This window comes from Octodon degus, unplaced genomic scaffold (genome assembly GCF_000260255.1).
Source record: "Octodon degus isolate 3935 unplaced genomic scaffold, OctDeg1.0 scaffold00011, whole genome shotgun sequence".
Lineage (NCBI taxonomy): Eukaryota > Metazoa > Chordata > Mammalia > Rodentia > Octodontidae > Octodon > Octodon degus.
Genome location: NW_004524587.1, coordinates 1,287,728 through 1,304,962, shown reverse-complemented (window position 1 = coordinate 1,304,962; position 17,235 = coordinate 1,287,728). Strand labels below are relative to the sequence as shown.

The following is a 17,235-nucleotide window of genomic DNA, read 5'->3' as shown; positions in this document are numbered from 1 at the left end:
AGGAAACACTGAGGGAGAAGAAAATCAAGAGAAAGGAGAAAGACGATAAAGGGAAGAGATCCATCCTTTCCATTCACAAAAAAAGTTAAGGAAGGCACGACAGGGACTGGAGCAAGCAGGGTCGGGGAGGGCTAAGATATTGTACTAGGAGGACTCAGCAAGGCAGAGAAGAGAACCACTGCGGGGAGAGGGAAGCAAGCAAAGAAAAGATCAACAGGACAATGGCTGTAAATGTGGACCTTGTCTCAAAGATTATCAGAAAGGTAATATAGGATTGGTGCCCTGTACAGATATTGGGCTCCAGCAAACATGTCCCCAAGTGAGACAGCAAACATGCATCAAGACGCAAGGTAGCCCAGCTTGCCAAATGACAGTGAGTCACCTCGTGAGAAAGTTCTTCCTTGCATCTCTTTAAGCCTTTAGAGAGGAGAAAGTTTCTGGTACCTTAGGACCTATCGTTTGATAATTTCTGTTTGTCACCTGAAGTGAGAGATGACTCTGGGCTCAGGCTGATGAGACTCCAACTCAAGGCTCTCCCTGGAGTAGAAATCAAAACCATGTGCCCTGTCTTCATTTTGTTTTGGTTTCCCAGTTGTTTCTGTTTATACAAATAATACCATGTTTCCTTTTATTTTCCAGGTAAACAATTTCTCTTAAGATGCACTTATTTAAGCTTTTTTTGGCATCCAGACTAAAGAACATGCTAGGCAAGAATATAGTGTTTAAAATGGCAAAACTTGTGAATCAGTACAAAATGCCTGAAATTGAGAAAACATCCACTAGAATGCTGGGAAAGTGCTCAGATCTACATGAAGGGTAAAAAAAAAAGTCTGTCTTTTGACTAAAGTGACATAATGTTCACCTATGTGATTCAGGGGACAGAGTAGACTATCGCAGTGTCCCCTCAATAGACTGCAGGATACTCTTTAAATTCAGAATATCTGGTGGCTGCTCAGACATGAACTATATAGGTGGAGTAATATGGTGAAAATCATAACATTTATTAGAGTAAAAGGCACCTTACCATTAATCCCTCTCAGAACACTCCCTCTCACTTCCTGCAAGGGAAAGCCCACTTGCATGAGTGTCTCAGTTGCACAATCAAGGCTACCCAATGTCCTGAATCTATTGGAAGCTTTTACTCTTCATTGTCCTTCTTACTTGGGGGAAGGGGCAGAGTCACACAGCACTAGATCCGGACACCGTAGTGGTTTTATGCACCTGCCCTTCTGTCGGATGGCACTGAGCAGCAGCAGGCTGGCTTCCAGAGCTGCTTGAGAGAAGGACGAGGATTTTGAGACAAGGGCTGAGGAGATAGCTCGGCAGTGTCAGTGCCTGCCTGGCAAGTGCAAGGTCCCGAGTTTGATCCCTGGTACCGCATGCAGTACAGACACCTGCAATCCCAGAGCTGAGGAGGAGGAGACAGGAGAATTACTAGGAGTCTGAACTGCATAGTGAGACCTGTATCAAATAAATAAATAAATAAATTTGGAGACAAACATGTTAAAAGGGGAATAATTTGATGGGAATTAATGGCCATGTGTCTGTTAACATAGAAAAATTTTAATTTTCTCATTCACTTTATATTTGGAAAAGCTTTTGTATGTTTTGAAAATAATATTCTTAATTGTGGCATCTCCAGAGAGGAAGAAAACTTGGTATAATAGAGTTTATGCAAAAAAAAAATAGTTTCAAACTCAAGCACAGTCTCAACGTGACCATTTCTGGTTTATGTTCAGCTTGCACCAAGACTCAAGCTGTAGTTCTCAAGAGAACCCTGAAATCTGGGAACATGTTATTTTCAACAATACCCTTCTGAAGGGACCAGGGAGATAGCTCAATAGAAACAGCACTTGCCTGGCAAGCTCAAGGGCCTGAGTTCAATCCATGATTCCACCAAAAAAAAAAAAAACAGTGCTTTGTTACAATACCCTTCTGAAACTTAATCATCTGAATGAACACCAATTAGGTGACACAAATGAAGATAAAATTTCTCAATAAAAGCCACTTTTAGAGGAAGGAAAGACAATAGCATACAAAAGGAGGTTTTGTGAATACAGAAAGATCAACATTAAAGTGATCCAGGAAATTCCTATGCACTGTGAGGAGAACTTTTCTGGTGAATGTTCTTCTCTCGTGAGGCAGTATGGTGCCTGTCACTAAAAGGGAACAAGCGAGAGAGCTGTCAGGGCTGAATGTGCAGAGATCTTATATGGATCTCTGTGTAGGGCTTGGTGATTTCCAAGCTGGCTTTTAAGTATCTGGAATTATTATACCCAATACTTTTAAAAATCTGGGATCATAGCACACAGTAATTTTAAAAATCTGGGGTTGTAACACAGTACCTTTATCTTACATTAAGGAAATGGGACAACGTAGGATCCTGAAGATCGTTCTCCTTAGGAGCGATAGCACTGTGGAGAGACTTCAGGTTAGTTACCTCTCTGATCTCTTCCAGACGGAGGTGGAGGAAACCCTGAAGAGGATCCAGAGCCATAAAGGAGTCATTGGGACCATGGTTGTAAATGCAGAAGGTAAATATGCCTCAGGCTGCCTTCCTGGCACACAGGGATCAACCAGGAATTTGTGTATGGTGTCAAGCCTTGAAACAAACATCTTACAACTTGAGATAATGAGCTTATTTTGTAAATTTAGTGATCACAGTTATACATCAAACGTTGTTGAGTGTCTCTTATATGTCAAGCACTCTGCTAAAGGCTAGGGCTATTCATATTGGTTAGCTATGTCTGAAAATATGTGTGTATTCCTAAGAAACTCTACTTAAAACTTTAATATTTCTCTTATCATTTCAGAAGTGTCAATAAACTAATCATGTGTAAGACAGGGAGACTATGGTTGCTAGCCCTTTATTTTTGTTCTGCCATCGTAAGAGGTACAAAGGTTCAGTCTTCATTTTAAGTGAAAATGTTCCTTTATCACACCTAGAAAGAAATCACTTGGAATTCCTTCGGATGTTATTGTTTTTGTGGATATAGCATCCAAGGGTCCATGCATTTCCAGCCACAGAATCTGAAGGCGCACCAGACCCTGGCTCGCTCTACACAAGCCTCCTTAAGAATCCACATAGCGCCTCACCTCCCCAAGCTTGGCCATGGCAGTGACTTCTTAAAGGTGCCTGCTGGTTCCATTGCTAATTTGGCCATTAGTAAAGGCAAGAGAGACCAGAAATTTCAGACCATGGTTGAAATAATTCAGTACTTCACATAATTCCCGATGCAATTGTAAACCTGGCATATTACCAGCTCAGGGCCTGGCAAAATTCATCAAGTACATCCTTAAAGTGCAACAAGAAGCTGAAACTCTATTTGTGCTCTGAATTTTAATTCCTTACCATGAATGGAAAAGAACATGCTGTACTTCACCAGTGGTTCTGATGATTACATGAAATAATAATTGTCAAGTGTGCCCCCTAAAATAGCTAACACAAAATAGAATTGCAATTAAATCATTGTGAGGATGCTGACATTTTAACTAATTTTCACACATAAAATATTTGATTTTTATATAATAACTCAAAACCAAATATGTAGTATGAATATAACTATAATAAACTCACTCAGATTGACTACCCAGAGGGGAGAGAGGACCTACCCTCATCCTTACAGGTAAGTCAGAAGCCATGCCACTCAGCTCTGGGAAGTGATCCAGCCCCCCGAGCGCGTCTGGTTAAACGGAGTTCTTCCAAGTACTTGCGTGCCCTCTGCCCCATGCCCTCACATGGGCTCTCTCATGATTCCACAGAGATGCCTCCCTAGGTTGGCATGGGCTGTGGTGCTTAGCTTATTTCAACAAAGTCCCTCACACTTGGCGGCTTAAAACAGAAATTCATTCTCTCAGTCTGGAGGCCAGTAGTGTCCTGAAGACATCACTGAGTTATGGTCTTTTTCTACCAGAAAAGCTTTCCTAGCCCTGCTCCAGCTTCTGGTGGTGGTTGTCTGTCTCTGGCATCCCTTGGCTTAGGGACACTGCACCCCACAGCTCACACTTCCACGGGCACACGGAATTCTCTCCTGCATCCCCAGTTAGATTAGGACACACCCTATCCTGAATGGCTTCATGTTAGCTAATGGTGTCTTCAAAGACTCTCTTTCCAGACCAGATGATCATGTTTAGCCTGGCCTTGAATTTGGAGGCACCCCAGTAGTGCTGCATTCGCCTGCAGCAGCCAGCCCTGCTCATCTCATACACATGCTGGGACGGTGTTGTCCCGGAGCACATAACCCTGGCAATCTGCTTTAGAAGGCTCATGAGAAGCCACATCCTTGCTCCATAAATCTACACCTAGGAGTTTATACGAAGGAAAAACGAGGAGAACATAAAAACATACTCACTGAGGCACCATAGCACTAATAATGCATAAATAAGCAAATGAAATAAATCGATGCCAACAGCGAGGGAAGTTTAAAATCCATCCTGTCATATTTACCTGATGAGCTTGACCCTGCTTCAAATGCTGAAGGATATTTGCAGAATGCTGGGCCACTACTCACACCAGCAGGTTCTCACCAGTTGCACAGCCAGGTGCACGCGTACATCCAAGCAAGGGTAAAAGTAAGGATACATTATAGTAGGGAATCTGTTGAGTAGTAGACTTAAAATGATTCTTACTCTGTTTTCTTGAGGTTTCTCAAAAACTTCTCTCGTCGGAAGCCAACAAAATATTTGCAATGTCCATTAATTTTAATGAATCTCTCCCAGGATGAGGTTGTGTCCAGATTCAGGGCATTTTTCAAGGCTTACGGGTACTCATTTTCTCCTGGAAAGTTACATTAACCTTTTTCCTAAGAATATAAAGGAGAGGCTGTTTTTATGGTGAGATCATGAATAGCAGAAGGTAGGAGAAGGGTGTTTCTGAATAGTATGTAGCGTAAGTTACGTGACCAGCATGTCGCAGTCTCAATCTGTTTCAGCACCCACTCAATTGTAGATGAAAGTGTCATTCATCAGTGTATAGCTCTCCGGCTTTCAAAAAAAAAAAAAATCCCGTGAAATTTGATACAGAAAATAATTAACCAACATGGTATTTGTGTCTCCTTGTTCTCTCCTACTGATTTTGGTCTACTAATTATAGACAAATTACTTTATTTTTTATAAACCACTTATTATTTTTGTACAGAGACTGCTATGCAACCAAAAATATTATTTTAGACTTTTTTTTTAATCCAAGCGTTGACTTCTGGGTGTCAGCAAGGTGTGGAAACTTTTCTTTTTTTTCTTTTTTCTTTTTTTGTGGAACCGGGGATTGACCCTTGCGCTTGCCAAGGAAGCACTTATTCCACAGAGCCATCTCCCCAGCCCCTGGAAACTTTTCTTGCAGAATTTTCTGTTGCTTTTTTTTCCAGACACCTCTTTCTTGCTCTAATGCAGGCCCATTTCTGTTTTCAGTCTGACAAAATGGTCCACATAAGGCATTGCAAAGAATCGTTTCCTGTTAAAACTTTTATTTAGGTACCAAGGTATAGGCCACTACTCGAACTTGTGCCAAATGATTCTTCCAAAGATGTCTCTTCTCCAAGCAGCAGGTCTCGCTTGTTCTTGACCAGTCTGGAGAAGCCTTCAAGCGTCTTCTCTTTCCTGGACAACTTTATCTAATGCATTCATGGACTCAACTACCTTTTCTAACCCTTCTGGATTTGGCATTGGTAATACCTGCTGCTTGGCCTCCTGTTCTAGAGTTAGAAGCATGTGTCTTTCTTTTAGTAAAACATACCAAAGTTTATGTAAATCTTCATTACTTTTGTTCCGTAATTGCTGACAGGCCCATGCAGCTCCGGATTTCACTTTTTATTGCCCCAAATTCTTTGGGTCATCAAAAATTCTTCCAGTCCTCTTCTTGACAATGTGGTATGAAGTAATCTACACTGCCGAAAGGATGTGCCATCTGATGCATTCTTAGATAACAAATTGAAAGAAAACCCTGTGCCAACGGGGGAGCCTTAGGAGTTTTTAATGACCCAGAAGCCTTTGGGACTGCTGAGATTCTTCTACAGAACAGAGCCAAACTGGTGGCAGCCATTTTTTCTGCCAACAAATTACTTTAATATATCTCACATTGTATTTGTGTTTAAGGGAGTCTAGTGTGTCTATTCAGCTCAAGCCATCCACATGCCATCTTCAATATTAGGCCTTTGGTGTCACTGTTGTACAAACACAGATTACCTGCTTATGATAGTAAAATAGACATCAATCTAGCAGTGTTGAGTGGCATAGGTTTTGATTAGCATACCTTACTTATTACCATCGGTTTCCTATTTGTAAAATCACCATCGTTTATAATGCTATGACACAATCATTCCATTATATACTAGTGAATGTAAACATCTGTCTCCTACATGGTCATATCCGTCATATATTCCTAGTATATAAGTCAGATTCCTAGAGGCTCTTAATTTTAAGTATTCTTGTCACTTCTAACAATCCACCATTTGAATTTCAATACATTATATCAGCCAGTTCTTTTCATTTTGAAATATAGTCTAACAACCAAAGTGCAAATGTACAGTTGAAGATGATAAACTGATGTAATAAGTACCAGCTTACTGGGATCATATACTATTTTAAAACAGTACCATAAATTTGGCACTATCAAACCTTAAAATGTGCCTATTCTTCATTATAGAAGCTCCATCTTCAGAATTATTCTATACCTATATACAAATGTGAAGTGCTGTGCCTCAGGTCAGCTTTTTAGCCCCATTTATAAAAGCCAAAGGATGGGAGCAACTTAAATGTCCATGAAGAGGACGTATTAGTCAGTACATTCCAAAGCAGCCACCTGGCAGACTATTAACAGGAATGAATCACCTCTACACAAACGGAATCAAGCCATTTCTTGAACTGAAGAAAGTGAAGGTACAGCATAATGATACCACAAGAGCAAACATTATAAACACAAATGCATAAACTCTGGAATTAACCTACAGTATTTCTGGAGGAATACCAAGGATACTCTGTGCTAAAATTAGTCTTTATTAACTTGTTTTTTAATTATCTCACAAGGTACTAAGCAAAAGCTCACTAAATAGTGGTTGTTTGCTTTTAAGCATCTACAATATATAAGAAAAATGCCCACATTTCCATAATGCACCTTACTATTCAGAAAGGCTGTTTTATTCATTGAAGTGAGTCTAAATAGGCCTGAACATAATAATAGGCCAACTAAATAGGCCTGAACATCTGACTCATAATCTTGTCATCTATACTTTAAATAATTTATTCGGATTGTATTTCTTTTGTCAATGCTGAGCAATGCTGTCTTCATGAGCTGTCATGGTTTAGGATGCAAAATAAGAGTATTCATAAAAGTTCTCCTCAGAGGTTGAGTGCCAGCCATATTTCTGTTTCCTGTTTGTTGACAATGTGCTCTGTGACCTTCCACCAGGTGTGAAAGACAAGTGGGTCCCTTTCAGGGGAGGCATAGGCAACCAATAATAATGTGGGAATTAACTGTTGCATAGAATCCCTTATCTACTGACTATGCTTCCCTGTAAGTACTGTACTTACATTCTTTAGCAAGACCTATTCTGGAGATAGTAATTATCTTAAAAAGACAATAGTCGTTTGGAGGGTAAAAATGGATTCTCTCCAACAGTCTCATGAAAATTTGATAATACTTATAGTTCATTGTAGTCTTCTACACTGGCAAGTGCTCTTTTTGTAATTATTTCCAGAGCTGTCCTTCCTGAAGGAAAATGGAGAATAGGTGAGATTCTTTTATAGATTGGCCTTAATCCAGATACCTAAGGAATGTGACAGTAATCCCAATTTCACTCTGTGCGTCCCTCTCAAGTAAAGGCACTTTTGCAAATAAAACCCTGGGATTCTTATTTGGCAGCCCTCAAAACACTATGAACTTGGGAGGGTGCAGCGACTGAGGTTCGATCCCCCACATGCTGTCAGCCAGGCCCCCGGGGTGCACAAAGACAGCAACTATGACTGGGCGTGGTGGCATGCACCTGTACTCCCAGCGCTTGGGAAGCTGAAAACAAGAGGATCACTATGAGTCCGAGCTGTGTAGTGAGACCCTGTAGCCCCTGTACTAAATACATTTTTTTTAAAAAACCCACTGTAAAGACTCGCCTTGTTTAGATGTAATACGGTTTATAAAAACTGCCTATCACAGCACCGGTTCCATAATAGGTACGAAGCACTGGCTGACCTGAGTTAGCTGGATTGATTTGAGCAGCACTGAACTATACATGCATACTTGTCTAGCTAGAATCTTCCAGCTACGTTAATAGATGTGCTTTATACTATAGAGTAGAACAATAGAGCAATCAAGTAGCCAAGCTTAATCATGTTTAAAATCAAAACTGAGTGCAAACAAGGAAATTAAGAGCAAAACTACATAATCTGTTACCTTGTTTGTCTAACATAAAATGTAAGGCTTGCAAAGTGCTGTGGAAGGCATTACAGAGAAACTCTGAAAAGTCTCTTGACTCCAACATGGGCCGCAATAGCCCTTTATGTTTAGGAAGAAAGACACACCATGCCTCACACAACGCATTTCAAAGCAGACCTGCTATAGACAGGACGCTGGAGGAGGGCACTTTGCATAAAAATGTTTCCACTTAGGGCTAAAATAATCGATGAACAGCTTCCAAATGATGTATGCACAAAACATTGATCACACCATTACCTATAAAAATGTGCAGACCAATTGTCCAAACACTAAGAGATTAACTGTATTGTGATTCGCCCACAAAATGTGTAAATATGCAAAGATGAAAACTAATGTTTATGTCGTTATCAGGGAGGACAGCTGTATGCTTCAACCTAAAGGAAGAAAAAAGCAGCAGTCATTTTCATTGATAGTGCTCCAGTATGTATGAAAAATGCCCACGGGTTTCCATAATACAACTTACTATTCAGAAAGGCTAGTCTATATAGTCTAAACTTAAAAGTCGATATAGAGATGAAAAAGTTGTAAGGCTATAAACTAAAATTGATACCAGTAACATCTGCTGATACTTTTTTGTCATCTTTGCAGTTAGCCTTGTTTTGCTGTGACTTTATAACATTCAGCCTATTTTTATAATCAGAAAATGTTAACACCAAATCAAATTTCATAACAGGCATCCCCATCCGGACTACTCTGGACAACTCGACCACGGTGCAGTATGCAGGCCTTCTTCACCAGCTCACCATGAAGGCTAGGAGCACGATCCGTGACATTGATCCTCAGAACGACTTAACTTTCCTTAGGATCCGATCAAAGAAACACGAAATCATGGTGGCTCCAGGTAACCTGGCATTTCATTGTATATTTAAAGCATCTTTCCACTTCACTGGTTAAAAGCCTTATTTCAAAAAGCAGGGAGTATGGATTTTGTTTCATCTTTATTTATTTTTTTCCATAATTTTACTGAGAAACAAATAGCAATGAGACATTTTCAAACCAAATTGGTAGGACAGTTTCAATAATTAACACATTGCATACATTCTTCCTAGTGGTTAATTGCTGTACAAGATGCAGACTTGATATCCTATTTACAAACACCATTAGAACAAATCCCTCTATTCATTTAGAGAATGTAACTATATATCTATCCTAACCAATTTGAATACACTATATAAAGCATAATTTTCTTGGCTTATAAAATGCAGCTGTTTGGGGCCCACCAAGATAGCTCAGTGGACTACGTCTGCTCAGGCAGTGCAGGGACCCGGGTTTGAACCCTGGCATCACATGCCATGCCAGCCTTGCCTCCAGGAGTTCTGAGCCAGCCACCAAAAACCAGCATGGTGGTGCACGCCTGTAATCCCAGCACTGGGGGGGCTGAAAACAGGACGATCACTGCCAGTCCAAGATGCATAGTGAAGCCCTGTACCAAATACATAAAAAAAGGTGATGCAGATGTTTGAATCTGAGGATTCCAACTTGAAAATTCTATGAAATTAATGATCGGTGTGACCTTTGAATGAACTGAATTTGCCCATTGTGCATTTACTATTAACAGAAATGTAGATGTAGTTCTCATTTTCAGTGAATGAGGCACACAAATTGTAGGGTGTGGCAGACGCATGCCCTGTCCAGAGAATAAAGTGGGGAGAGCCTGCAGGCCAGGCTCCTTCTGTGAGCAAAGCACAGCCAGCCTGGCCTAAAGGAGGGCAGCAGCCCCAGAGTACGCCTTTTCATGATGAGTCGCTAAATGACTACGTCATGCTCCTCGCTCTAGCCTAAAACAAACTTCTCGGTAGCACATCTGTCCCATTAGGATTGCCACTCTGTGGGTTATCTTTTCACTCTGTTGGCGATTGCTTTTGACATGCGAATACATTTTAATAAATGAGATTCCCGTTGTTAATTCCTTATAGTATTTTCTATGCCATCTGGGTTTCATTCATTTTTTTTAATTAATTTTATTGAGAAAGAAGTAGCAATGAGACAGTTTCAAAACAGGTTAGTGGAACAGTTTTAATGTTTAATACATTGCATATTGTTGTCTTTGTAGTAGTTATTCATAGTACAAGATGCAGACATGATATCTTGTCTAAAACTACTAGTTCAAAACTTTCTTCTCATTGAATTAAGAGAAAGTAGCTGTATATCTGTGCTAACTATTTTGTATATACAGATATGTATTTTTTTCACTACAAAATGGTCCTTCATTTCTATCCCCTTTTTTGTTTACTTTTGTCAGAGATGGGTATTCCATTGCAATTCATATATTGTAGCTGCATGAATTCAGCAAAGTAATCCAATATAGTCCAGTAGTCCATAATAGTAGTGGGTTATCTGCGTGACTGGCAATGTCAGAAGTTGTTGACTTGAGTCTTTTAAAGCTCAGCATATTAATATGGCTTTACTTTTTTACCTCATTTTTATACTTTTCTGCTGGATGGTTAAGACCGAGATAAAGCAAGACCTATATAACAAAAAATGTAACTTTTGTATCTGACTAGGTCAGTCAAATCATGAATTTCTGTCTTCACATATGTCTTGAAGATTTCTACCTATTTTCTCTCCCAATCAATTTAGTGTGTCTGTTTTAATATTTAGAACTCTAATGTGTCTTGACTTTAGTTTGGTGAATAGTGATAGATATGGGTCTAGTTTTAGTTCTTAGCTTATGGAAATCCCGTTTGTCAGCACTATTTGTTAAACAGATTGTCTTTTTCCCAGTGGTCCCCTTGTCAAAGATAAGGTGGCTGAGTGCATCTGGAGTTGTGTCTACATTTTCTATGCTATTCCCCTGCTCCTGAGGTCTATTTTCTTTGCCAGTACCATGCTGTTTTATCACAGTAGCTCTGTAATATAATTGCAAGGCAGGGATTGCAATGCCCCCTGACTTGCCTGTGTTGCCTAGAACTTGAGCTTTTGCTATTCTAGGTCTCTTCTGGTTCCACAAGAAGTTTAGGAATATTTCTCTAGTTCTATGAGGTATGATAATGATATTTTTATTGGGAGTGTATTAAATCTGTATAATAGTTTTGGTAGTATGGCCATTTTTACTATGTTGATTCTTCCTATCCATGAGCAAGGGATACCTTTCCATTTTTTGATATCCTCTTTGATCTAGTTTAGAGTACTGCAGTTTTCTATGTATAGATCTTTTACTTCTTTTGTTAAGTGACTCTCAAGTATGTCATTTTTTGTGTGCTGTTGTGAAGGGTGTAGTTTCCCTAATTTCTTTGTCAGTGAGTTCATTGCTGGTGTTCAGGAATGCTACTGATTTTTTAGTGTTAACTATGTATCCAGGTACACTGGACATCTTTATCTTCTTCCTGATTTTAGAGTTAAAATTTTCAGATTCTGATTATTTAGTATGATGTTGGTTGTTGGTTTGGCATAGACAGCTCTTATCAGATTAAAATAAAGACTATCTATGCCAATCTTCTGTAGGGTGTTTTATCATGAATGGGTGTTGAACTTGGTCAAATGCTTTTTCTGCATCTATTGAGATGATCATGTGATTTTTTTCCTCTGGCTCTGTTAATATATTGTTACATTTATTGACTTGGGTATGTTGAACCATCCCTGCATCCTTAGGGGGAAGAAATTTTAACCAGTTGTCCTTCACATGAAAGACGTATATCTAGAACATGAAGAATGAAAAAACAAAATCATGCTCCCCAAATTGAAAGACACAATCAAAAATGGGCATGTGAAATGAATGCACACTTCTCGGATGAAGAAATATAGATAGAAAATATATACATGAAAAAATTGGTCACACAAGAGACACAGATTGAAGCAACACTGAGATACCATCTCACCCCAGAAAGAATTGCCATCATCAAAAAAAATTCACAAATAACAAATGCTGGAAAGGCTGTGGGGAAAAAGGAATCCTTCTCCACTATGGGTGGAGTGCAGACTGGTGCAGCCACTGTGGGAATCAGTGTGGAGATTCCTCACAAAACTAGGATTAGAGGTCCCATTTGGCCCAGTTATTTCCCTTCTAGGTGTCTTCTCAGAAGAATTAGAAATATCATATCACAGCGATGTACGTGCACCTGTGTTCAGAGCAGCACAATCTGTAGCAGCTAAATCCTGGAAACAAATGCCTATCAGATGTGGTCTTTTTATATAATGGAGTATTATTTAACTATAAAGAAAGATAAACTTGAGACTTTTATAGATAAATGGATGCAATTTGAGACCACACTCCTAAGTGAACTAAATCAGACTCACATGTGTAAACATTATGTTGTCTCTCTGGTGTGAGAAACTGAAAGAATAAATAAGGCCCAAAATGTACTGTAGATGTTGTGAAATGGGAAGAACTTGTTCTAAGGAAAGAACTGGGCTAGACTTAGGAGTGTGACATAGTCACTTGGTGACACTTCTTGGAAGGACATGCTCTGTGGCTGCTGCCTTCCCGCAGGCCAGGCTGGCTGTCCTTTACGCACAGAGGGGGCCTGCAGGCTCTCCCCACTCTATTCTCTGGCTGGGGCACCTGTGTGCCACATTGTACAGTCCGTGGGCCTGATTCACTGAAAATGAAAACTACTACTCAGCCATAAAGAAGGATGAACTTGAGACTTTCGTAGGCAAATGGATGCAACTTGAGACCACACTCCTAAGTGAACTAAATCAGACTTCAATGTGGAAACATCATATTGTCTCCCTAGTGTGAGAAACTGGAGAAGTAAAGCCCCAAATGCACAGTAGATGTTGTGCAGTGGGAAGAAATTATACAAAAGGAAAGAGGAACTAGAATGGGGAAAGAAAGGAAGGAAAAAAATAGTTACACTGCTAGTTTCACTTAATTCATTGAAAAGTTTGTGTCAATGTTGTCTGGAGAATTTTTGTGACCATATACTATAATTTGAGTAACTACTTTGAATATAACAATACATAATATGTTAATTGTTGTTATTCTCCTACTATTTAATAAAATGATCTATGCCTGGGCTACCATCCCCAGATCAATAAAATCAGAATCTCAGAGCTCAAGCTTGGAGGGATAGTTTTTAAACACCCAGGTGATTCTGATGGGCAGCCATCTGTCTCAGGGACCATCTCATACTTAAAATAGAAAAGTAGATCAGCCGGTGTACTCAACTACTAAATGGAATTTCTTTTGTTTATTTATTTATTTATTTATTTATTTGGTACATGGTCTCACTATGCAGCTTAGACTGGTAGTGATCCTCCTGTCTCAGGCTCCGCAGCACTGGAATTACAGGCGTGCACCACCATGCCCACTTTGGCGGTGGCATGGTGCTCCTGGGGTTCCAGGGCCAGCCCTGCATGTGGTACTGGGGATCGAACTTAGGTGCTTGGGCTTGCCTGCTGAGCTATCTCATGCCCACTAAATGGCATTTCTAGGGTGAATTAATTTTGTCTGCCTCTCTCCATAGATAAGGAATATCTTCTGATCGTCATTCAGAATCCATGTGAGTAGACCTGCTCTAATCACATCTGCCCTCAAGATGCTGAACGAGAAACACTGTCCTCTTTAGTGATCCCTAGCATGATATCTCTGTCTAGCTGAGTCTTGGATGTTCTTTTCTATTTTTGCATCTAAACTTCCATGTCTCTTGTAGTCCTTTTTGATTGCCCTGCAAACTTGTACTTTTTGCTAAATAATAAATAAATTTTGGTATGTATGTTTCTCTTTTTAAGAGCTTAAGGATTCTAGAAACTGAAGGCTTCTAGCTCTCTGTGGGATGGTTCTCTTAGTGTAGGAGTAGTTGTCACTGAGTTTACAAGTGTCACTTTGCGCACTTCCTTCATGGTGACATGGTGGAGCATGATTTGCGGTTGAGCTTAGCGCCAGACTTCAGGACCTTCTCCGGCCAATGCCAAGAGGCTCCTACTGCTGCTTCTGTCACACCAGCCCAAGGAGACCAGACACAGGTCCTGGGGCACGCTATACACATACAAGATCTTGTCAGCAGGTCTTATTTTTACTAGGCATGACATACATTGAGAAAATAATTTAACAAATACAGTAGACTTCCATGTACACAGAGCCATGTGGAGGTCAACAGTTTGCCATATTTGCTTTACTTATATCTTCTTTTTTAAAAGCAAGTATTGTTTTTTAAATAATTGGAGATCTGTGTGAAATGTGAAATGGGAAGAAGTTGTTTAAAAGGAAAGAAGAACTCAGGTGGGGAAAAAGGGGAAGGAAGGGAAATGGGAAAAAAAAGCTTTAGAAAAGGACGCAGTGAATTTTTTCAGTTCTTTGGCATCTGAGGTAAATACAACTTCTGAGAACAAATACAAATAGCAAATAAATATATGAAAAAATGTTCAACAGCACTTGTCATTCAAGAAATGCAAATTAAAACAATCCTTAGATTCCATCTCACCCCAGAAAGAATGGCTCTCAGCAAGAAACCAACCAATAACAAATGCTGGAGGCGCTGTAGGGAAAATGAACCCTTCTCCACTGTTAGTGGGAGTGCAGACTGCTACAACCTCTATGGAAATCAGTGTGGAGACTCCTCAAGAAGCTAGGATTGGAGGTCCCATTCAAGCCAGCTATTCCCCTGCTGGGTATTTTTCCAAAACGAAAAACAGCATACCATAGTGATCTATGTGCACCCATGTTTATAGCAGCACCATTTGTCATAGCTAAATCTTGGAAACAACCCAAATGCCCATCACCTGAGGAATGGATAGAAGAGATGTGGTGTCTTTATACAATGGAGTGCTATTCATCTATGAAGATAAACCTGAGGCTTTTATAGGTAAATGGATGCAACTAGAGGCTATCCTCATAACTGAAATAAATCAGACCCACATGTGGAAGCATCATATTGTCTCCCCAGTGTAAGAACTTAAATGAGTAAATAAAATCTGAAAGGTAAAATAGGTATAGTAAAATGGAAAGAAAGTGAGCACAAGAAACAAACAATTGAGATAAGGGAAAGGAGAAAAGATAGGGGAAAAAAGGAAAGGGAAAAATCCTGTAAGCATATACACAGGATAGCCAAGATGACTGTACTACCAATTTTTATCAGTTTTTTTAAGCTAGCAGTTAATGCTTACAGTTTTTACTTTGACCAATTTTATGTCCTTATAGCTGTAATTTGAGCAGCTACATCGAGGACCACAGTGTGCAGTGTAACTACCACTGTTGAATTGCAAAAAAAAAAAAGGATCAAATTGAAACAAAGCTTTGTAAAAAGGGAGGGAAGCTGGGTTTAAAGAAGGGAGGGTATTGGAAAAAATAGAGAAATCAAAATATATCATGTAAAATACATCCTGTACAGGTGCAAATTCCCCATGATAAATATCATCATTATGTATATCTAAAATGTACCAATAAGTTTAATTATATAAAAATACAGAAACAGAGATCCTGCGTGCCCCTTACCCATTTCTGCCATGGCAACAACTTCTAGGACCCTAATTCAGTGTCACAACCAGGACACTGGTCCAGTCAACACACAAACCACGTCCATCCCATCTAGGGTCTCTCAGTACCCTTGTGTAGCACCCCACTCCCACCCATGACCCTCACACTCACTCATCTGTCTTCCATTTGCATAGTTTTGTCACATCCAGAACGTGGTAATCTAAATAAAATAATACAATGTGCTAAGTAATCATCTGAGGTTGAACTTTTTTTTCACTTGACCTAATTCTTCTGAGATTTGTTCAAAAAGCAAGAATGGAAGCATTGTAGATAGGGCTGCAGGCTGCTTCTCCTCCCTGAGCTCTGTCCTTCTTCCCTCACACAGGACTTCTGTCTGGAGTCCAGCTCGCCCTGTGCTGGGGCCCCTGGGCACCTTGGCCTGCAATCCTGCTACTGCTGCACGGCAAGCCAAGGTGCAGAATGGTGTCCATACATGTCTTACTCACAGACCCCTTGGACCCCACATTGCATCCCTTGAGGCTGCCATGGCCAACCCAAATGGAGGGAGGGGGGCTGGTCTAAGCAGAAGTAGGACCTGAAGCAGGCCCCTAAGGCTTGAGTGATGACAAGTAATGACTCATGTGAGTTCCACGGACAGCCCCAGGGTGGGTCTCATATCATCCAGGTCAGCGTGGGTACAAGCAGGATCCTGACTCTGTCTCAGAGGAGAACAGGGAAATGAGCCTCAGTTGTAACAACAGCGAGCCCCTCAGCCCAACTCAGGGGTGAACCCCAAAGAAGGGATTTCCAGGGAGAGAAATGCACTACAGCGTATGTCCAACCTTTGACACAGGGCCTCACACTTTCTATTTTAAAGCCCTGCAAACTTACAGAAGCTCAGCAAGCACAGCACAATGAATACTCATGTAGGCTTCACACACATCCACCAACTGTTAATGTTTTATGACATTTGCCTCATCTCTCTGTGCGTACATATTTCATATATGTAAATGTATTTTTTACATACAGACCCTATATAGAAGCTGCGGATGCCATAATACTTTAAGCACTTTAGCAGGTGTTTCTCCAAAATAAGGATATCCTCTTACATAACCACACATCAATTTTATATGTATGAAATTTAATTCAACATAATAATACCATCTAATATATAACCATATTCAAATTTCCAGAGGGCTCCAATTAATACCCTTAATAACTGCTTTTTAAAAACCCTGGATCAGGCTGGCCAAATAGCTCTGTGGATTAAAGCACTTGCTTAGGCAAATGCAGGGGCCAGGAGTTCAATACTCTGGCCTACTGTGCCAGCCCTGCCCCTGGGGCGCTCTGAGATGGCAATTGAGATTGGGCATGGTGGCACACTCCTGTAATCCCAGCACTTGGGAGGCTGTTAACAGGAGGATCACTATGAGTCCGATCTATGCTGTGAGACTTT

General features: G+C 40.2%; 1 protein-coding gene and 1 pseudogene across 1 annotated transcript in view; one reads left to right on the top strand and one right to left on the bottom strand.

Annotated features, from left to right (window-relative positions):
* Dynlrb2 (dynein light chain roadblock-type 2) overlaps positions 1-14,038 on the top strand; it is a 15,100-nt gene extending 1,062 nt beyond the window's left edge. Inside the window, exons 2-4 of the mRNA XM_004625766.2 lie at positions 2,459-2,534; positions 9,096-9,263; positions 13,831-14,038. Coding sequence (XP_004625823.1) covers positions 2,459-2,534; positions 9,096-9,263; positions 13,831-13,874 — 288 coding nt within the window. The 3' untranslated portion in view covers positions 13,875-14,038. The remainder of the gene's footprint in view (positions 1-2,458; positions 2,535-9,095; positions 9,264-13,830) is intronic.
* On the bottom strand, positions 5,111-6,037 carry LOC105741404 (annotated as a pseudogene).
* Positions 14,039-17,235: the final 3,197 nt, after the last annotated feature.